The 23356-nt window shown below is 37.6% G+C and overlaps 2 protein-coding genes across 2 annotated transcripts in view; one reads left to right on the top strand and one right to left on the bottom strand.

Annotated features, from left to right (window-relative positions):
* The window catches only part of LOC106946415 (tyrosine-protein kinase JAK2-like), a 28404-nt gene extending 8915 nt beyond the window's left edge, over positions 1–19489 (bottom strand). The window contains exons 1-9 of the mRNA XM_015030718.1: positions 19107–19489; positions 9098–9350; positions 3912–4035; positions 3661–3781; positions 2765–2910; positions 1528–1822; positions 1312–1431; positions 631–788; positions 412–523 (exon numbers count right to left, since the gene is read on the bottom strand). Of these exons, the coding sequence (XP_014886204.1) occupies positions 412–523; positions 631–788; positions 1312–1431; positions 1528–1822; positions 2765–2910; positions 3661–3781; positions 3912–4035; positions 9098–9332 (1311 nt within the window). The 5' untranslated portion in view covers positions 9333–9350; positions 19107–19489. The remainder of the gene's footprint in view (positions 1–411; positions 524–630; positions 789–1311; positions 1432–1527; positions 1823–2764; positions 2911–3660; positions 3782–3911; positions 4036–9097; positions 9351–19106) is intronic.
* A 1118-nt stretch (positions 19490–20607) lies between these two features.
* LOC106946416 (zinc finger and BTB domain-containing protein 26-like) overlaps positions 20608–23356 on the top strand; it is a 32974-nt gene continuing 30225 nt past the window's right edge. The window contains exon 1 of the mRNA XM_015030719.1: positions 20608–21052. The gene's annotated coding sequence lies outside the window, so the exon portion shown is untranslated. The remainder of the gene's footprint in view (positions 21053–23356) is intronic.

The following is a 23356-nucleotide window of genomic DNA, read 5'->3' as shown; positions in this document are numbered from 1 at the left end:
GTGAAGGGAAGAAGAGAGGGTGAAAAAAACAGGGAATGAAGAAAATAACTGAAGACAAACACATGGAAAGCTGAAATGGAAATCCTCAAGAAAATAAGAGAACGGAGAAGGACGGACACCAGGACAAACAACACAGTGAAGGACAAGAGAAACAATGACAGAACAAGGAAAGTAAGCAAAGACAAGAATAAAAGTGTGGAGGAAAAGACACTTGAAATAAATGAGAGAAAAACATCTGGAAGATTTTCCAGGTATATTTCCAAATTCTGCAGTAACCCCCGCATACAGTCGCATACTTACATTAAGCATTTATTGTAGCTAAAAACAAAATGTTGAATAATAGCTGTTACATAATCCTTGAACCTGCTGCTTCAAATGAGACACAGGGGAACAAATTCAAAAACAACTTACCCCAACAACAAAGGACATGAAGAATTTGTCATACTCTCGGGGGCTGCAGCGTAGGATGTAGAGGCCCTGATAGTTACCCAAACGACGCAGCTTGCTAATTGTGAACTCCATCCTGTGATCAAAGAGGCAAAATGTGCCCTCTGTGTTAAAAGGTTTGTGGTTGTGAGGGCATGACGACACGCTTCGTGTGCCGGTGTAGTAAACAACAGAGGAACTCACGATACAGGGCCATGGCAGTAACTCTGAATGCACTCGAGAAGTCTCGGTGGGGCGACTTCTTTACACAGGTAGTGATGGGCGTCGGCGACCAGTCTGTAATATCCATCAACCAGAGAAACAAAAGACAGGGCCTCGGAGAGCAACTGGAACTCCAGCTCCTTTGAGGTGCAAAGGGAATAATTCAACGCCACTGTTATTCTGCACTAGATGTATTGAAATGGATGCAAATTCTGTGCTACATAAATCAATATTTTTGCTTTTTCACATAAAAATGTGAATGCACAGTAATCACGAAACCTTTTGCGTCCTTGAAAATGTCATTTAAAAGTTCATCCTTCTTACTTAGTAGAAGTACTTAAAGTTTATGTCCGTATGGGTAATTTTGCACAGCAAAAGAATATTACATTTTGAAGCTAATACATCATCTCAGGCTCCTTCTGAGCTGCTTTGATTACATCTGTCAATAATTTTGCAGATATTTAGCATAGGGAACAGACTGCTCCAAGTAAAGCCTTAATATTCCTGCCGCTGTCAAAGAAAAGACATGACTTAAAAGTTACAAACAGACTTCCTGGATGTCATTGCTGGTGCAGCGAATTAGCTCTAGACTCATCAATAACAACATCTGAAACGTATTACAGTTGTTAGTAACAGCTGTGCGGAAAGGAGAAAGCACTGTACCAAGATCTGATTGTCCTGTCTGGTGAGGGAAACAATGCGACTTTCTGCTGAGCCTTCCTTGCTGCCCTGTTTGATGCTGATGTCAATCACCTCTGGGAAATCACAATATAACTCCAGCTCCTACTCACATAAAAGGTAAACACAGGATTTATTTTATTTTTTTTAACTTGTCTCCTATCAACATCCTCCGGTTTTTCATTGAGGCGTCGACTTTACCTCCTCCGCTCCCTCCTCTCCTTTTCCTTTAGACCAAAGGATGCCCTTGTTGCCCTTCACCACGATGGTAACCTCTCGCGAGGACAGGTCAGTCACTTGGAAGCGCTCGGAGTACACAGAGGGCAGCAGCATCTCCAGGTTCATCAGGTATTTGAGCTTCAGGTTGCATACAGTGGCTTTGCACTCACTGAACTGCTGGATGAACCGTCGGAAGCGGTAGCGGATCCTCTTCCGGGTCAGCAGGTTGTACTCTTGGATGCGGTTCCTCATGCATCTGGGGAGGAAGGACTTGTAGCTAAAGCAGGGAGGGGGTCAGACGGGTTTTAGATGGAGATGAAGGTGAGGGGGGAAAAAAATTAAAAACATCTCATTCGGTGAACAAGTGAACACTAACCCTTCTGATCACTTTAGAAGAAAAGAAAGTAATAGAAAGACAAATACCATTTTAAACTTTACTTTTGAGAAAACGTCACGTTTTTTACGGCATCATTTCGTGACCAACAATCTATGAAAAGATCAGGATCCTCCACCGCCTCCAAGTTCTACTGTAGCCATCTGCAGAAATACACGGCTCTCAGTCAAAAACAACCAATCAGAGCTAGGAGGCTTGTCTTGGTACAGTCAATCAACCTCATGTATGCGCTGCTCAATGTGCTGCTGGCGGAGATACAAATTACAGTTCTTTGAAAAACTGTTTTCATGCTAACTAGCCTGAACATTCACGACAGGCTCTGTTGTAGAGAGCTTGCTGTAGAGGAGACGAGGGGAAGGGTTTGAGTACCGCCAAGACTCTGATTGGTTGTTTCTGACTGAGCACTGTATTTCTACAAATGGCTGCAAAACCCCAGGGAGGAGGCAGATGAGTTTGGGTTTTTCTGATTACATATATCTCATGCTATACTGTCACAACACAGTGATAGTTTTGACATGCATATAAAAAAACATATTTATAAAAGTGACAGCTTTAATGGATGGATGGATGAACTATTCAGTGCAAATTTGTGGAGAACACCTATCCAATTACCCAATATATTAATAAATTAATTAACAGAGGAGTTTCCACATTTGTCGGAGTTGCAGCTCTACGTTTCATTAACATTTTTCATATTCACTCAGCGTGTGAATATGTGCCTTTTAGGTCAATGACCCACTTTAGTGTGAAGCGTTCTGGACTTGACAGAAGTGCTGTACAAGTACAAGCCGTTTTTACCATATTAAATGAGGAAGCATCCGATACCTGGTATCATTGTAGATATCCACCGGTGACAGGTCGCTCTCTTTAGCGAGCCTCATCATGTCGAGAACAGCCATACCCAGGCACTCCTCCTGAGCTTCGTGGCTGACCGGAATATGAACCCAGCCGTTTAAAAAGTCACTACGCCACTGCAACAGGTGAAGGATTTCAAAAGTGTAAATGTTAAAAATAAATGTAGCAGCGAAGGGAGCAGGTCAAACATTTTATGTTGGCAGGTCACTGTGACTGGATGGCAGATTTAAAAACAAAAAAACAAAAACGGTATTTGAATTACTTATCAGAGTCTAAAAATCTATAAAGTTGTGCTCTGATGTATCAAAAGACAAGAAACCTTAAACCTCAAACATTTAAACTACTACTGTGCATATAAACATACAACAAAAACTTGGCTGCTGCTCCTGGTGACAACGTGACCCTAGAGGTAAACAGTCAAACCAAAGTGGTGTGTGTGTGTGTGTGTGTGTGTGTGTGTGTGTGTGTGTGTGCATGCGAGCTTTGCACAAATGTGAGGACAAAAAAAGCAGAAATTATTTTGAAACTCATGCATATACACAAAACCACAGCCCTGCATGCAGAGACTCATGCAAACACAAGGAATCCTAAAACGAGTCTTGTTCCTCATTTGCGCTTCTTGAAAACTCTTACTACTTCACTTCCTGCTTTCATAGCTAAACAAAACAAAGGGCTGACACAGAGGACATGCAGACTGCCAGTCAGTCAAAGAGAAGGAAATAAGAAGCTATCTCCACCCAGCAGCTCTTCTTATCATCTTATACAGGGCAAATGAGAACAAAAAAGAAAATTGGTGGAGCTTCAGTAGAGAAGATTAGTCCTTCAGCTACATTTTCTGTTGTAATGCATGAGGAACTAAGACAAACCTGAGCAAACAGGTAGGCCATGACACAGTCATCCATTACCGGGCTTTCCATCTCTTTGGACAAGCCGTAACGATGGGCGTAGAAGGAGCTACTGCTGTTATACCAGCCTGGAAAATAGTATCTGGACAAAAAGCATGTCAAAAAAGAAAAAAAAAATCAGCAACACTAGAAAACAAATATTTACCACTGAAATAAGTTTTTTTTGTTTTGTTTTTTTTAAGTGAAGAAAAAAAACAAACAAAGTTTGCTACCTGATTCTGAAGAGCAGGTTTTCACTGGCTGAGTTGTCCAGTTTGAAGACGTGATTAGGAGGAAAATAAATTCGGTCATTTTCCTTCATCAGACAAAACAAGCTGCAGTACACCGGGCTAATTCCTGAAAGAGAGAACAAATATCTTTAGAATATAAATTTTTAGTTTAACTCCAATATAAATGCCATAACGAAAACTAGAACATGGACTTATAGAAAAGTGTGACATTAACCCACCTTTTTGATACTTAATAACAAAATAAGGCACCTTTTTCAGCTGTCCGTATTGGGACAGTCAACCAAATGAAAGAAAAATCTTAATTATTATGAAGAAAGACTCCAATGCAATAGCTCAGGTGCTTAACAGGAAAAACATTTTGCTAAAACTTCAGATTTTTAATTTTACTTTGTTGAATTATTGCGGTTTGCTGCAGTCAAAACCTTTTCGTCTCAGGTCTACAGAAACACCGCTGAACACTGTGAGAATTCCCCACAGAACCACCAACCACCTCGCAAATGTAACCTCAGCATCTCTTCAGTAATAAGAAGAACCTGAGACGCAGTGAGCATTTCTTTATTCACCCAAAGATTTGTAGTGTATTTTTTTTTTTTACAGGTTTAGCATTGTCTGATGAAAAATCCCTCTGTTTTCTGTCAGTTGCACAAACGTTTAGTTTTGCAATAAAGGGTGACATATCTAATAACGGCAACAATCAGCTTGAACTGAAGGTGTTCCATCTTGTGATTAAATCCTAAATGTGACAAACTACTCCGAACTAAGTCCAATTGTCTTTGCATTTTTGTGTCTTACGCTGCCACCGTTTTTCAGTCTGCACCAGAACGAAGTGAGCAGTTTTACCAATCATACCAACTGGAACTGGCAGACAGAAAATGTCATTGTACCACAGGAAGCAGTCAAGTGTGAGGCAAGTGCAAGAGAAGAGAAGTCCTGCTGAAAAGGAAGTACGCCAAACCACAACAGGGGAAGTAATGTCAAAGTTTGAACAAGTCAAGACCCATGTTCATTAAGATATGAAATGCCTACATATAATAAGAAAACAAGTGAACTGGGTGTGTTTACTATGAAATGAAGGAAAAGTATAAACGGTTAGCAAGAACGAACAAATATCTTTAAGCTTTAGAGTACATTTATATCTGACGTCCTTCGCTTTGACACCTCTAAATCAAATACAGAATAATGACTTTGCTCCAGAAATCCAAGTGAACGTAGCATACAGTTTAAGGCAGTGATGGTTTGCAAAAAAAAAAAAAAAAGACTCAACCTTCAGACAACAGACCCAACCTTCAGACAACTCGCCAAACACTGTTCAATCATCTGGAAAAGGAAAAAGCATGGCACAACTGCAAATGCAGCACGGCAAAAATTTCAGTTCCTAGATGTAAATCTGGTAGAGATGCAAGACTAGAGGCTTAGATTTGCATTAATATGGTGGTTCTGCTTAGGGGGGCTAAACACAAATGCCCACCACTCTGCTTAGCTTTTTATTTGTAAGAAAATGTACAAATCACACCTCCTTAGCCTTCCCCTTCACAAAAAATGCTCTATGTTCTACTGGTCTATCACATGCAATCCCAGAAAAAGCATTGAGGTTTTGTGGTTGTAATGTGAGAAAATGTGCAAAAGTTGAAAGGGTACGAATTCTTTTGCAAGGCAAAGTTTATACATCCACAGTCGAGTTGAATGTATTGCGCTATTTTTAGAAGTTATGTAATATGAAATGGAAAATAAAATGTTTTGCAGTGCAGCATACATTTTTGCAGACATCACTACGTAGGTCTGCAGTGATGTAAATCAATTAATTGCATGATAAATTAAAACAATTTCGTTTCCAGAGCCTTCAACTCATTTTATTTGTTGTTTTGTTTATTTATGTGGATATTTAAAATGTCTTCCAGGTCCAGAGTTAGTGTTCATTAGAATTTAAAGTTTAATGATCTTTGCAAATGCGTTCTTGCATTTTTAGCATACATTGTATGCTACAAGCCATTACCATGTTATTGTTACATGTTGTTACTGCTATTGTGACAGGCCAATTCAGAACCACCAGAAAGCGAACTTAATAACGATGTTTGTCTGTAATCATGCCCGACCACTGAAAACAATGTCACACGTGTGACACAAATGTGGTTCAATCATGAAAGAGACAAAAAGAGAGAGAGAGAGAGACGGCAGGAAAGAGAGACGTGGAAATAAAAACCAGACTGAGCTGGAGAGGAATTCAAGAGTGACGGAAGGAAAAATTAGAGGATAAATGCGAGGAAGAGCAAGAGGCATAATTTGTTTATCAAGTCAAAGGAGATGGAGCAAGAGATTGTGGATGAAGAAATATGGATAAGAAGCAGGTCAAAAACAGAACACTTCCATGTATGAGTTATCTAAAAAAAAAAAAAAAAAAACAAGATAAGAGAGCAGACTGAGTTCAACAAAGATTAGTAAATATAATACTAAAGTACCTATTTGATTTTCTTTGTTGTGGATTTCTGGAAATAATAGATGTAAAAAAATTTTATTTTCTATGAAAAACAGAAAAGCTTTTTCCATTAAATTACAAAGAGAAAAATTATCTAAATGCTAAAAGCACAATCAAGATATTTCAGCAATGCAAGATGCAGTTGGCTGCAGGGAAATGTTATTTTCTTTTTAAGAACTTCTACTTAAGAACCCAAGAGTAAAACAGAAAAGCATTAAAGCGAAGCAAAAGAGTTTTATTTTTTCCAGATGTGTCCTTAACGGACCAACCGCTGTCTCAGCAACATTACCACCCTGACTCCCACAGATTTGCATGTAGTACCTCCCCTCTTTCTAACTGTCTAGCAAACTTTGTCTGTAAATGATTGAGGAAAAGTTGCACAAAGAAAAAAAAATCACTTTTTCTTAGTGTAGTAAAACAAAAAGACTTGTCACCTTTATACATTTTCTTTTAAGAACCAAAAATACCCTGAAATCAGACCAAAAGCTCCACTTGTTTGGGCTTTTTTACCATAATTTTACTCCAGAAATTATACCTTAGTATCCAGTATCTTAGTATGCCCTGTGGAATCTGTCCATTACCACAAGGGTGCAGCGCATGTGTGTCATTCTTTATTCATGCACAGTCTTTAGTTACTGACATTTGTGCTCAAAGGACAACACTAACGGTGAAAATACCGGTCATATTTATAGACTGGCTGATAGACTGAAATGGACAACCTGAGGCAGAGATGTACATACTTGACAAAAAAAAACATGGAGACCTTAAGACCATGTTAATATATGAAGGTTGTCATTCAGATATTTTTGGTTAAAGGTATGGTGTTATAGTGCACCCTTATAGCAATATCAAGTAACTGTGTTACCTTCAGTTGTTACAACTGTGTTGAATATATCAAATGTAACTTAAAATAAATTAGACTTCATAATTTGATAACCTTGAAATTGGGCCTCTGTCTCTTTAAGAAGATAATACTCTTTCTGACACTTCACCTTCAGCATCTCATCACAACCATGTTTCTCATTATGACGTTTACAACACTTCTTAGGCACATCGGACTGAGAAGTAGATCATATGATAAGCTCAGCAGATGCACAGTTCCACCAGGTGTTCGCTAATTGCTGCTGCTGCTGCTAGTCTGAAGGAGCAGAGATGGAAAGGCATGAGGGAGGAGTTTGCTGCTAGGCAGAAGCTCAGCTGCTTCAGAATGTTTCCAAAGTTTTCTTTTGGATTTTGACTACTTGCTTTCCTTATCCAATTAAGCATCCTCTGCTTGCATGTACCTCAATGAGAGAGTTAATATCAGTGGAAGACAACAAGTGTAACGAGTAAAAACTATAAATAGCAGATGAAGAGGCAAGAATAAAGAAATCCAGCAAGGAGCTGACACAAAACCTAAGAGATGCATCATCCTGCTGCTCTTTAGGAGTTTCTCATTAGCTGAAAACTCATTTCCATTAGCCAGCTCGTTCACAACACAAACAAGCAATGGAGCAACAGAAGATGAAAGCAGAATTTAAGTTTCTCTTTGGAGTTCATACCTAATGGCTTCATCGCAAGAAGCTGCCCAGTATTAGGAGCAGGCAAGCAGCCAGCTTTGGTTCGCAGCACAGTTCATTTGCATTTCCCACTAACCAAACCATACCAGAGTTCACTTGTAAGAAAACAGACACTCAGGTTTCCAGGTGAACCAGAGTTTGCTAGTTTGATCTGCCCCAAAGTTTGGATCTTTCACAACTGGCCAAACAAAGTTCGTTTAAAGAGCAACACACAGCTCTGGAGTGACAAAGCCCTAAGGACCCAACTTGAAATTGGTTTATCCCCAGACTGTTAAATGTTAAAACAAACATATTCATAGTTCATATGTTGGTGGATTACACCACATAAAAACACCCATAAATGTGAAATTATTGGCTGTTAGATGCAAAATATGTCCAAGAACAGTCAAGGTTCAAAGAAGCACTTTGAACAAAAGCCTGAATGACTGATACTTGCGACTAATTTAATCATTTCAAAACCTACTAGCTCATGCAAGGCAAAAGAGCAAAACAAGACTAATGTACAGTGCCATCTATATTTACAGCAAACAGTGTTTAATATGTTGTCAGTACTAGTCTGTGTTAGGGATGGACGATATGGCTGAAAAACTTATTATATAAGCGTCTCCTATTTGCGATATCGATAATTGTCGATACTGATATTTATTGATTCGTAGTTTGCTTTAAATATCAGAAATACTGGTGGAATGACCATACCTGTTTTATACAGAATTTTCACTACACGTATTTGTTTATTGATTAAAACAAAACAACAACAACAACAACAAAGAAAACCTTCCGATCAGATCTGCTTTCTGCTATGCTGCATTTAGAGCAGGTGTGGTTCCTCAGCAAGGCGCACAAACATCATCAAAAGCAGAACCAAACAGTGTTACAGGAACAATAAGATGTGATGTTAAAAATTAGAACACGCTGTAAACACTTAAGAAACGCGTAAACAGAGCACAGTAAGCAACTGCCTATAAACCCAAGATGATTGTTCGAGGGTGAAACGGATTGGATTTTTGTGTGTGTGTGTGTGCAAAAACCATTAAAAGATTTGCTAAGTAAAGACCTAAATCAGCTAAACAATAAATAGCTACCAAAATGACAGTAGTATAGGCTAAACTGAGAACTGAAATGCTAATGTAACTCACCACAAGCTTTGGCAGCAGTGATGCACAGTTCCTCTGCTACATACTCTCCCGGTGGAAATGTGAGGGTGTCTTCTGAGCAGCTGCCTCGTCCTTCAGTCTTTCCCAGGTGGTAAAGGTGAAGAGTTAAAGTAACTTCCTTTACTTCCTGCTTGGGGTAGGGGTCCGCGGATAAGCTGTCAACTGTTGTCGGGTTGGAAGAAAGAGGGTCCATGTCTGTCAGCAGGATAAAGGCCATGTGCTCTTTACTGAAAAACTGCAACAAAAGGAGAAATAAGTCAAAAAATAAGTGAGTGAAGGCAGCGGTTCCTGAAGATGTGTCTATTTATGCAGTTGAGTCAGCTTTTGGCTCACTGCTGGGGAATTTAGTTAAAAATGTCACACAACTCCTTTGCAGCAAAATTACAATCTCGGTTTTATCCTGATTTCCCAGCATAAAAATGTATGTTTTAAAAATTATACAACAAAGCAAATAATCCAAAGAGCATATTGAACATAAGTGACTGAGCTTGATCTATATGTAAAGCTGGTAGACAAACCCAGAAAGATTTGCTGCTATAACTACAGCAGTAGGTGGTTCTGTATTAACTGAATGACATTAATGCAATTACATGCCTCACTTTTTATCATTTTAATATGTAAAACAGTTTTGAAAACCACATGTTGTTTTTCTTCAATTATACTCTACAATAAGTTTATCAGATCATTTCCAATGAAATAGGTCCAAGTTTATGGCTGTAATATAACCAAATGTTAGAGTCTGAAAGCTTTTGTAAGGGCCAGCAATGCTAAATATTTTTAAATCCTTTATTTTAGGTTACACTGACATTGCTGAGGTTGCATGGTTGGAAACTTAAAACAAGCCTATAGAGAAAAATGGAAAAAAAAAAAAAAAAGACAGTTCACTCATCATTTTTGTTACTGTTTACACACCCAAAACGTTTATCACCAAGCCTGCAGACAGGGAGTCAGATGTGTGTTATCAGTCATGCTTGTTTGGCTTATGGATATCAGTTCAGTCACATTTTACTGCTTATCATCACTCCGGTCCACTGGCAGCTACAAGTGCCTCCTATTCAACTGACATGAACTGGGCAATTCAATCAAAAACATGTTGAGCTTCCTTTAAAGTTACAACGCTGTTCCTTGGAGAACTACGATAACTTTGACAAACCTTCAGTCTGTATCCCTTAATTGTGATGGAGCACTGCAATGCAAATTACATGCATCAGTGCTGGATTAAGCAAAAGCTAGATAAAGATGAGAGAACATCATTTGTCTATTTTATGAGGTTTTCATGCAGTATAATTAGAAGTACAAATGCAAAAAATTCAACCAAACAGGAAAACATTAAAAAAAAATTAAAATTAAAATTAACAATATGTTCTGAACAAATGACTCAATAGCGGTTTCAAACTGGGTCAGGTTAAAACAAGAGAAAAAACAAAAGCACAGCGTAGCCACTGACAGAGGAGCACAGCCCAAAATGGGTCACGCAGGCAAGCATCATGACAAAGTCGCTCATTTCAAATAAAACTTGGAGGCTGTTTTTCAAATACAGATAGTGAATGTGGAAAACATTGAGAATAAACCACTATAAACAGAAAAAAAAAATAGATAAATTTCTAGCTAGCTCTGGGCCTAAAGTCTTATTAAGATCGACCAGCAACATCATCATGTTGTAGAAATTGAAATACTCTACAATGCTCTGCACACTAAGTCAAGCAGATTTTGTAAGGTATAAAACTTTTCAGCTCACGCTCCTCTGATAAACATTATTTAATATGCAGAAAAAGGCTTATGCATACGTTTTGTGTGCACACATTAACTCATCTGTGCCCTGGTCTGTATAGTAAATTGTATTCTCTTTAGAATATGAAAGCTTTTTTAACCATCTTCATAAAAAAAAAAAAACATTGACAAAATTGTAAACAAAGAATGGAATCTTCTCAGAAGGCTTCATCGGCCATGACATTCCTGTTACCGTTTTTCCCATACAAATGCCTTTTTGGTACATTTCCAGGGTTTTTATGGGAATCTCTCTTTTATATACAGTTGACCAGCTGGAGATTTTTCTTTTAACCCCTACTAATTCATTTTTAGTCCTGTAAAACATAGTAAGGTATGGTAATTTTCTGATAAATAACTAATTTAGTCAGTGGCTGATTTTTGTTTGTTTTTTTTGCCTTAAATTTTTTGCCTTAAATCTGGTTTCCGTGTGCATAGGAGCTAAAACATATATTATCAGACAAAAGGCAAAGAAAACAATCATTAATATCCATATTATTGCCTCAACATTTCAACAAACATAAGAAACTCAAAATTTCAACTTATTGACAATATTATCACTATTTCATTTCACCACAAGTGGTTGATCCGACCCAAACTTCTGGTCCAGTTCGTGTTTATGTCCGAGGATATGTGCAAAATATATCAAAGACTGCAGCTTGGACATCTTGGATTCAGTATTTGATAAATTACTATATTTAAGTGCATTGATTTTTTTCTGCTCTGCATGACAAGAATATTTTTGACCATTTCTGTGGTGCATCTAATTGAGATTTTTGTGGTCTTGAAGCTCAGAAGAGTGTTGTGGACATTGGAAAAAATATGAGAGAAGTGGTGAAAATGTGAAGTAAAACGCAGAAATTATTTAAATATTTAACAATCATAACAAAACTGCATGTTTTTCCGACACTTTGCAGTTTGTACCCTTTATCTTCTCGAGCTGGCCATACCTCTAGTATGCCAAAAATCAAATCCAAACAATATATAAAACACTGAGTTGACTGGTATAGAGCCCGGCATTAGGACCTCAGATAAGATCCTACAGCGACTGCTGAGCACTCCAAAGATTTCAATTGATTTTTTATTTTTTACTTTAAAATTTGTAGAAATCCACAGGGCAAAATGCCAGCAATTAATCAGTTGACCTCATTGATTTATGCTGACAAAATCATTTAATTCTATGATGTAACTTGCAAAGACTGCTTAATAAAACACATGCCAGATGTTTGGCAAAGTAGAAAACAGCAACCCCTCAGAAAAATGAGCCATGGTCCTGACAGGAAAGTACCTTTGTGCTTTTCTGAGAAAAGCTTGCAAGGTTCTGGTGTCCATAAGGGAAGGGCTAGCAAAGACAGTTCACACTGACTCACAGCTGAAAAGGCCAAAAACTTTCTCAAGTGACTTATTAAAAAAACTCCAACAGCAACAGTTGTCAACAGCAGCAACCCAGGCAAACTATGTAAAATAATGATAGCGATTCAAGTAATGCTTTTTCATCTCCTCATTATACCTCCAATCAGTTAGAAACATCAACACCTTAGAACTCAGCCTGTGTCGCTTTGAAAGGGAAATCCCCTTCAAAGACTGATATAAAAACAGAAGGAGGAGTCAGCAGTAGGGGAGAGTGACGGTACTTTATACACCATCTGCATGCTACAGAGAAGCTGCGCAAAACAACCCGTCTGAAAAATGTTCACAGTCCCCACCTCAAACCAGCTGTGCTATCTGCACGACAGTCTTATTTGTTGTAGAAGATCAACGAGTACAAAACTCCAAGATGTCAAATCATACCAAATGTAGCCCACCTTACAACCAAATACACAATTTTGATTAGTATAGAGCAGATCGTTTTTTTTAGGATGAAATATTCGATCTAAAAGTGAAACTTGCCTCACTATGTGGTGAAGAACATGTCTTACCCCTTAAAATACTAAATAAAACTTCCCATTTTCCCAGTCATGTTATTGTCTATGTCATAGCTAGTTACTAACCGCAGACACTAACATAAACACACACATCGCAGTGTGCTATCAGTTGAATCTCTGTACTGCAACCAAATGACAGGATAGATCACTTAAGCTAAAGTAAATAGAAGTAGAATTTGGTCACTTGCAGGGATGTTGTCTAAAGTTCACATTGCCTTTTACTGGTACTGCGCACCTTCTTTGCTTATGCAACCGTATATTTGTTTTAGAAGGTTTACAAGTTCCCAAGCATTTCTAGTGTGTGTTTAGCCTGTGTATATTCTTTAAGCAACAGTGATTTTGATTTCTTTATAAGATGCATCAATCATCCGTTCAGCATTTCTTTTGATCCAACCTGTTTGACAACAGCAGGTAAAATATCGAAAAATCTGTTTTTGCCACTTCTGATCCATGTAAACTAAACCTTTCACTTGTTTCTGTCTGTAGAGACAACAACAAAAATCAGAAAAGCATTTTATAAGTTTAGTACAGGAAAAAACTAAAAATGTAAAATCTAAGTTTAACAAGAAAAAAATGCTTCAAAGAAAGTTAAATCAATGTAAAGACGAAATTATGACCGAACTGTGCATAAATTAGATCAATCCTACCTTGGTGAAATCAACAAATAGCCATTTCGATATAGCACCAACCGCAAGTGGCTTGGTTGTAATTGAGGCTGTTTGTGAACACAAATGACACACACTGTGGAAAAAAGTAATTAAGCAGTCAGCGCTTAACGAGATATTTTATGCAACATAAATTGAGGTAGAGTCAAATGTTTGCAAAGGTCAGCAGATAAAAAATTGTTGTGCATATAAACTTAGTTATTAATACATCATGGACTCATTTATCCCAAATGCCTACGGGTTAATTAAGTAAAAAAAAAAAAAAAAACTCACTCATTAAAACTGTGCTCATAATATAAAAGAAGTATATAGAAGATGAGGTGATTTTCAAACAAGTGCAATCATTTGCAAAACATTCGGTCGTGTCTTTATAATGCTTATACTGAATCTGATCAACTGACACGAGCATGAACTGCAGCTGTAACTAAATCTAAATTTATCTTAGATGTTCTTATTTTTCATAATTGAAATGTTATATTGATTTGTTACTGATTTGACAACTGAATATCCACCCTCTCTACAGTTCAGGTTTTTCTCATGCCTCGAATGTCCATTTGGCAACAGGAAAGCAGCTGGCCTTCTCTCATATTTCAGAAGATTGGAGCATACATTTAAACGATTACATTCTCACACAATTGATTTTTTTTTTTTTCTATTTTGTCTCCTTTCAGAGGCGAAAACAGGATATGGGTTACTTTTTTCTTTGAAAAATATGCTTGTGTAAAAGTCACAGGACATTTGTGGTGCTATGTACTTTGAAACTAAAATGAAGGCAAAGGACAAAACACTTTATGACATTTTCATTCTAAGACTATTTTTTTGTGTCCGCATCTTATTCAAAAACCCCCACAACAGTCTTATTTATTAACTATGTCCATCTGCTCTGGCCGATTGCCCCAAAAATGCAATATAACTTTAAAATGCTTTAGATACATTTTATTACAATACAATCAAAACAGAGCTGCACAAACAGTATTCAGGTGTGAGGATGAAAATCATACTGCAGCCATTGGGAATCCTTATAAGCAACTAAAAGCTTCTTCTATGAGAAAAATTGTAGAGATGCTTATTTTATTATAAATAAATATTGAAATAATTATTTATTTTCTTATTTACTTTTATTTCTTGCCTTTTCCCCTACTGTATGCGTTATTTTCTTTCAGTACATACACATCCATCCATCGAGTCCATCGACAAAGGTGCTGGGGGCATTTGCCGTTTGGTAAACAAAAACACCCTAATCGTCACACCTGAGTAACTTTGGCAAAACTTTTCACATGACATCATCAATGAAAAACATACAGAACAAACCACAGAATAAAGCCATGAAAGTGAGGCGGGTGTGCAGGAGTTTCCTTTTCCTGCACGTGTTCATACTTGTTTTCACACACTGCTTACTACGGTTTTATATCAAAATGAAAGCGTTGCTCTGTTAAAAGTTAAAACAAAACATTATGGAAAATCAGCTTTTTGAAATACTTTGATCAAAAACCAATCAAGTTCATTCGGAAATTATTTGATATGGATTTTTCACTCTCTCCTGGCAGAGTCGGACAAGCTGTTCAACATTACCAAACAGGAGTTTTTTAATCGCCCAGGTTTACATGACAATAACTGAACATCTTTCAGGCAAGACTTTGTTGTTTCTTCTTGTTCCATTTCAAACCTGCCAACCCCATTTTTTTGTAACTATAGCAGCTGACAGAGCAGTTCGCTCTTCTGACCTGAATAAAACTGTAAGACATGATTTTAGATGCACCAAGAATGTACTTTCCCTTCTAACATGTCTGTCATCAGTTGTTTTCTTCCAGTAAAGCCCAGAATGAAAACTGAAGTCTTGTCAAATGAATCAACCCTGCCTACATGCAAGTGAAACGCTACATCAGAAGAAGAAAAGCACATATGTTGCTGGAGAAACAATAACTCCAGCACAGTTTGATGTGACAAATGTAAACTTACTGTATCCTCCGAGAGGTTCCTCTAACAGGATATAGAGTCAGAATAAGAGTCCATATTAGCGTTATTTGTCAAGACTGATTCAAACGTCGCGAACCTTAAAGCTTGAACACAAAAAACCAGAATGAAGAGACATTCTCAGGACATCTGAACTGGAAACAGTTTGTTCTGAAGAGAAATTGACGAGCCAACTTCTGAAATTAATCACCTACATAAAACATCACTCCAGTCAAATAAGAGCATTGTTTAGCAACGTGACTCAGGCTTTCGCTTCAAATGTCTGGAACTGTCAATTATGTTATTAGAAGAGCAAAGTTTTCAAAGCTGCTTATTAAAGACTTTACAAAAAAGTATGATTTTTTGAAAATAAAATATTAAATCATAGGATGCATGCCTTTTGTACAGTTTTAGTTCAAAGAAGAGTGCATTTCTATATGGTCTTCTTCTGCAAATGGATAATTCCTATACCAGATGAAAACATGTGAACTCTCCGTGATCCTTCTTCTGGGACACATATCCCTGATATGCTTGCAATGTTCTCTTGAAGGCCTCCCAAGCCATTATTGAGATTGAATGAGAATATCTCCATATCTCCAGACTTGGGGCAATTAGTAGCAAAGGCTCAACCAGAATGACCACAGAAATGCTGAGAATGCAAACAGAAGGGCGTAAAACTGACAAACAACATGCTGAGATGACCAAAGATGAAAAAAAGCTGTTATGTTGGATGTTTTTTTGTTTTTTTTGTCCACATAGAACCTAAGAAGCTGATATGTATTATAATGATTAATATTTCAACAACTTTCAGCATGACTACAAGCAGAACATTTAGGACAAACTCAAAGTATGTGACACAAGGCAAATTATTTAAGAGTCGGTTGATGGAAGACCCGAAAAGGAAAGCTGACAAACGGAGACGTTTTCTGTTAAATGGAGATTAAATAGGTTTTGCCTGTGTTGCAATTAATTTTATAAATGCTTTTAATAACTAAAAAAAATAAACAGACAATAACAAAACTCCAGAGATCATCTCCTTCCTAATACACCACCTGAACATCATCACATTCCCCCAGTTTACTGACTTTGTTAATCATTTAGCACAATAGTCTTTCACTGATACCCAAACAACTCTATTATTATTAAATCAGCCACTTTAATTCCTTCATCACTTTTTTAATTTTGCAGTTTTGATCATTTCGTGGTATTTCATCCCGTTGCATCGTTGGTACAGACATCTGATTTCCTCTGGATGTTTTGCACTGACTATGCATCAACTCATACCTACCAAGGGGCCATTTCATCCTTTTCTTTTTAACAATTTGTTTTATGAGCAAATTTTTATACTTGGATTACTTTTTGGTTGCTTTGGCTGAATGTTTTAGGTCATTGTCCATTTGCATTATGAAACACCATAAACACATCAATCTGTTTGACTACATTTAACTGGATTTGAACACCTCAGAACTCAATCGACTGTTTCTGTCCTATAATCATTATCACTAGTGTCTCAGCGCCACTGACAGCCATAAAGACCCATGTCATCCCTCTTCTTCTGCCATATTTTACAAATGGTGTAGTACGCTTTTCATCAGGAGCTTCTCTCCACCTTCTTCATACTTTTTTCTTAACATCATTTAGGTAGAGGTTGATCTTGGTTTCGTCTGTCCAAAGAAAGTTCTTCCAGAGCCGTGCTAACTTTTTTAGATGTTTATTGCAAAATCCGATTTAGCTTATTTTATTCTTGAGGGTAATGACTGGCTTGCACCGTGATGTGAACCCTCTGTTTGCTTTCATGCAGTCTTCTTTTTATGGTTGACTTGGATATTGGTATGCCTACCTCCTGAAGGGTGTTGCTCATCTGGTCGGCTGTTGTGACGGAGGTTTCTGGAAATGATTCTGCGATCATCCATGTTCTCCTCCACGGACATCCAAGTCATTCAGTGCTTTCTTTCTTTATCAGGATGTGGCAGACGTTGAATTTTTCCACTTCTAGTGTTGCAGCAATTTCTCAAATATGTTTTTGTTGTTGTTCTTGCAGCTTAGCAAACATTGTTTGTTTCACCTGCATGTAGAGCTCCTTTGTCAGCATGTTGTCTGTTTACAGCAAAATCTTCCAAATGCGAACACTACACCTGAAATCAACTACAGGCCTTTAATCAACTTAATTGATAATGGCACGACAAAGAAACTGCCCACACCTACTCATGAAAAAGCCTTTGAGGCAATTGTTCAATTACATTTGGAGCTTTAAAAAGAAGATGGCAAGGAGCTGAAACTCCTAACCCTTTCATCCAATTTTGAATGTGGATACCAGGAGAGACTGAGCGTTAAACCCAGGCTCATTATGTAAGTATGATTGAAATGTTTAGGTAAACAGAAATCTGGTAAGCCTGTCAGTGTCTGAACAATTTATAATACATATAACAAAACCAAGATAAGAACCAACGAGACATCACACAGGAGGAAGGGGTTATGAAGTCAACCACTGAAATCCAAAAAGTAAGTGAAATGACATGGACAGGTGATTTTAAAGGTTATAAAATGCTTATGACTAATGCATTGTGGAGGTGATCTCATATGAAAATACATATGATCTAATTCCGCATCAAAACTTAAAATAAGTGCATTTTCCTGATTTAGTTTTCTTCTACCAAATTAGCACGTCTCATTTGGGAATTTCCAACAACATATAAAGGGCATAAAATGAGATATATAAGTGATGAATGCACATTAAACTTCATTTAATTTTGGAAATGAACAAATATAATGATACAAAACAACTGAGCTGTTTGCTGCAGGGACTTTTTAAGCTGCTAGAGAAACACACTAATTTCCTTGCTTACAGACTTATGATGTCAGAGCACATTACAACAACCGTTTTTGACCAAGCAGTTGTTTGCAAATCCGTGTATGGGTTTTTGCATTACATATTACACCAAATGTTGTCTAGTAGTAAAGCAAAAGTGTGTAGTACATGTCTACACAACTGATATCAATGCGTGCATATTGCTCTGTCACAGTTTTCCAACTTAAAAGTACAATATTTAACAGTAAAAACATGAACTGTATTACTTGACTGTTCCAACCACTACTAAAAAAAACATTCAACAAATCTGCTAGACGTTTCATGACAATATCTCAAATAAATGCATCAGCCTTTTTTTTCTTGTAACTTAAGGGGTTAAATCATTTCTCAGCTTTCAATGTAAATTTACGGACTTGGTTATTAGCGAGGTTCGGTTTTTAAAACGCAGCAGCTGTCTAGTTCGATCAGAGTCAATCGTTTTGTTTCGACATGCTTTATTAGACATTTTGCAAATGTACCTGCTACTTGTGCAAATTATAACACGACCTTATGAACTCAAGTTATGTCTGAGTAAGTATTATGGATTAGTTTGTTTGTTTTTTTACCCTGAAGGATGATCATATGACGATCGTATGACCTTGAACAATACAGTCCACCAGAAAATTAAGTGTTTTACAATTCCCTCTTCAGTTGTTGAAGCTTATCTAATTAATCTGCCAACATTTTCACCCGCAAAATGGACAATCAAGTAACACACCACCAGAAACAACAACAAAACAGCGTTTTTACACCTTAACTGAGAAGCCAATAAGCAAACGGTGAAGAAAGATGGTTGCGGCGTAACACATGCAATATTACGACCAAACTCTTACCCAGCTTGTTGCAATGTGTTGCTGCTCTGAGTTCCCTCAAATGAACTCAGGTCGGCGTGAAGTCCAGCAGTCGGCTCCGCATTAGCTAGCTATGCTACAATCCCCAGTCGTCGACAGCCGCTCCGTTAATTTGTCCCCGGCTGCCATTCTGCCGCTCCCCGCATCTCTTTCTCCACCTTGTTCACTCGGCGGAAGGTGTTTTTATTACGACGTGCTGCGTTCTTTGAAGTAAGAAACAACAACAAAATGACATGAACCCAAGTGTACAACCTCTGATAGTTACTCCTTTCTACTGCTCTGACTCCGTCCGTCAGTGGGGAAACCGACTGCGCCGTGACGAGGATGGTTTGGGCGGAGCAAGATGCCAGGTCAAGCAAGTTGTTTTCATCTTCTGCTTAATCCACAGTCAACTAAATCCCTCGCATTCTAATTTAACCTCGGACAACACACCAACTTTTTATTGGATCACAATAAGCGCTTTTTTAATCCTCAGGTTGATGGAGTTGCCGATAACTGTACTCATGTGGAGCATACACTCAGGTACTTGAGTAACTTTCTATTATAAATATAGTACACACTGTTTACTGTATGCTCATCACCTGACCTCCAAATGGCGCAGCAGATAGAAAATAACATTCAAAAATGTCACAGTAAGAAGTTGTAAACGTGTGGTGCAGTTTACAAGCAGGTTTTTCACATTATATTCGTGACAATATAGTAAAAATAAAAAGTATTAAGGCTACTTCTAAAATTACAATGTAATCAAAAATATTATTCAACTAAATGTAATTAATTTCCTACCACCTCCGACAATAAGTGTTGCTAAAATTTCCACAGAATTCAAATGAAGACACAAGCATACATTTTCAAAGCTCACTTTTTCCCAGCATAAAACTTTTTAATTCAGTTTGATGACCTAAGTGTGCTTGAACAACCACCGGTGCCAAGATAACTTTTATGTGTTCTGCTAGTGCTCCAAAAGCCACTCAGCAGATAGGAAATAATATTAACAAGTTTGTGTGTTTACAAGAAATCTCCATGGGACTCTGTGGGTGTGTGGTTTACGCTAAATTAAAATGTTCAGTTAAGCAACTAGATAGGGGAAGAGTAGCTACTATTTAGCATTACTTAAGAAAATCTTACACAAGTAAAAGTATCACAAAAATGAAAGGAAAATGATACACAGTTTTCACAAGCTTGCACCAACACAAATCTGAAAAGTGTGGTGTGCGTTTTCTCCAGGTTTTGAGTCAGCACTTTTTAGAAACCCCATTCTTCCCATCTCGAGGCTGTTTTTTTAATTTATTTATTTATTTTTCAAATTTTCATTGCAGAATCCCTGAAACTCTGTCAGATTTGACACTTTTAAGAGAAGGTTTGCCATATGCTCTCTGTTTTATTTTGGTCTGGAATTCAAATGTCTCCAAGATGAAGAATGCACGATTTTAGGAAGATATGAATTTATGATGACATTCTTTGGATACAACCTCTGACGTCCCATAGCCATTTAAAATGTTGGTAACCATTTAGTTTCCAGGGTGGGAGTGTAGTACCCCTCAAAGCACATCAGTCTCATATCTTAGCAACAAGTATGCTGTGCCAGCTTCCTGTTTCCTGCTTTACACAAAAAAAGCAATGGAAAACATGTTCAATACCTAACTCACGAACAAGTCCCCTACTCTCTTCAGCCTTGGCTGAGCTGTCCACGTGGACAAGTACATACGCAAAATATCAATGTGTTTCACTTGAAATATAACTTTGCAAATACAGCCTCCATGGAGTCCTTTAAAAACACCCTATTGTAAACATTTATACTACGACCATTGATGATTATGATTCCATATGTTGTGCAGATCTAATCTAAACCTTTTGTTGTATCTCTAGTTGTTGTCCTGCTGGAAGGTAAACCTCCACCCCAGTCTCAGGTGCTTTGCAGCTTCCAGCAGGTTTTCTTCCACAGTTGCCCTGCAACATTTATTTCCATTCATCTTCCCATCAGTTTTGATCAGCTTCCCTGTCCTTGCTGAAAAAAAAAAAACATCCCCACTGTGTGACATCAACAAGATTCACCATGGGGAAGATGTACTTATTGTGCTGTTCCCACTGGTTAAACGTAGTCTGTCGGAGAAGGTCCAGGCACTTTGCATCAAACTGGTCACCCTCGTTTTCAGAAAGCATGTGATAACAGTGGAAAGGAAGCACAACCCAGTCTTAGCAACCATCTGCAATACTTAAATCTGCAATGTTGAAGATTGGGACATGAGTAAGCTTAAGACAATTGATGTGCAAGCTGGCAAATCTACAGCAGCTATATAATGCCAAGAAGCTAATATAGACCAAAATCTTAGTGCTTTTGATATATTTTATCATTTATGCCACTAAGAATCAAGGCAGCTCTGCAGGCAGTAGGGTGTCCAGCCGGTACTGACAAGGCATACCAAATAAAGTGTCTGCTGAGTGTAGATCTCATAAAAGTCATAAAATTCTGACGCATATTAATACATTTTGATAACCATTCTTTTAGGTTATGTGACGCTTGAGAAACTTTCAGGAAAAAAAATCATCCGCGGTTCTCACAAGTTAATTTGAAAGCTTCAAAATGTTCCTCAGTTTCCACACAATGGACCAAATAAAATTTCAGCCCCTGTAAGGATGCTAACTTTAGACATGATCGTCATATCACATGCTTGACAATCATGCATTTTTGATGAATAATTAAAAGTAATTTCTGTGTGTCTGAATGAACTGTTCAAACTCTGTCACTCCACAATAATCTCTGCAGGTTACTCCCACATTGCCTTTGCTGCTCCATCCTTTTGCTGTTATCACATAAACCTTTATGTATTTGGAACCGACAAGCTGAGTCAAAATTTCAGGGTGAATATAAAGTTCTCTTATCTTGAGCAGAGAGCAGCTCACTAATGATTTATACTTTTTGGGAGAACAGTTTCTCTCAGATTCAATGTTTGGACATTGTCCGCCATCAGTTTTGCTTCTTTTACTTGTTTGCATTTTTTTTCTGAAATAAAGCACTCGTACCTTATCCTTGATGTTTGAATATCTAATGAGTCCATAACAGGACTTTTTGTAAGAATATTCCCAATCTTTTAAACGATCAAGACATTTTCATGTCTGAAGGTTAACTCTGCTTCTTACTTAGTCTGAAATGATTTATCAGTGGCAACTTACAAAAAGATTAAGATAATAAATCAAAAAGTTAATGGAGTTCAGGTGTGTCCAAAAATTGTCCCAGGTCTACTCAGTGTAGTTTGTAAGTGGTCCAGATGTACACATTTGATGGCTGAATCCTCTGCTTCTCTTTGTATGACACATACAGACCCATATAGACCCACATCCTCTAACTAATTTCAAACATATCATGACAGGAAGCTGAAGTACATTTTGATGTTTACCACAGATACTTTGCTAAAGTGTCTGTGACTTTGCTAAAGAATTCACTTGAATTAAAAAAAAATGACAAAAGATCAGGTTTGTTCAGGTGTTTGTAAAAGAATGCTGTGCTAATTTCGTTTCTAACAGGCCAAAAGGGGACTTGAGTGCAAGAAGAAGGAACAGAGAACTAATTTATTATCTAAGCTGATGGGGCAAAACCTGAAGTTTTGTAAGGGAGATTTTTTTTTTCAGAATTCACCAAAGGTCAAACTAACCGACAACTGACAAGCTAGGACAACTACAAAGACTCGGTGAACTTGCAAAAACAGAAAAAGGAAGCCTTGCTGAAAACTAATTGAGAGAGATGGAAACTTAGACCTGTTGTGTGACTAAGGTAGAAACTAATAATAAAGTCTCTGCAAATCAACAAGGGAACATCTCCAACCAGATAAGACAGAAAGTAAACATGACCAGGGAGGAGAATCAGTTATAAAAAAATAACTTGTTTCTGATGAGGACACCCAAAACCAAAGCATATGCAGATCTGAAACTTTAATTCAAAGCCAACTGTTTTTATCAGTGACTTCAAAAATTTCGACTTTATCCTGCACAAGATGAACTCTCCGAGGGAAGAACATTGGTTCCATGACATCTTACTCATCCTTTGGAACCCAAGCAGATCTGTCTGTCCACAGCCACAGGAAGAAACTAAAATCCACCGGGATCAGTTCCTGCTCCATGAAGACCATAGTAGAGAGGAGTGTGGCTCCAGTTTCAACTCAGCTTTTTCACTGAAAAAAATAACTCTTTGGATTAACATAAAAAAATCATGGAATGATTTTCCACCTGATTACTTT

Source organism: Poecilia latipinna, unplaced genomic scaffold (genome assembly GCF_001443285.1).
Source record: "Poecilia latipinna isolate Pla-1442-1.1 unplaced genomic scaffold, P_latipinna-1.0 Scaffold190, whole genome shotgun sequence".
Lineage (NCBI taxonomy): Eukaryota > Metazoa > Chordata > Actinopteri > Cyprinodontiformes > Poeciliidae > Poecilia > Poecilia latipinna.
Note: the sequence above shows the minus strand (reverse complement) of the source record. Positions and strands in the feature narration are given on the sequence as shown.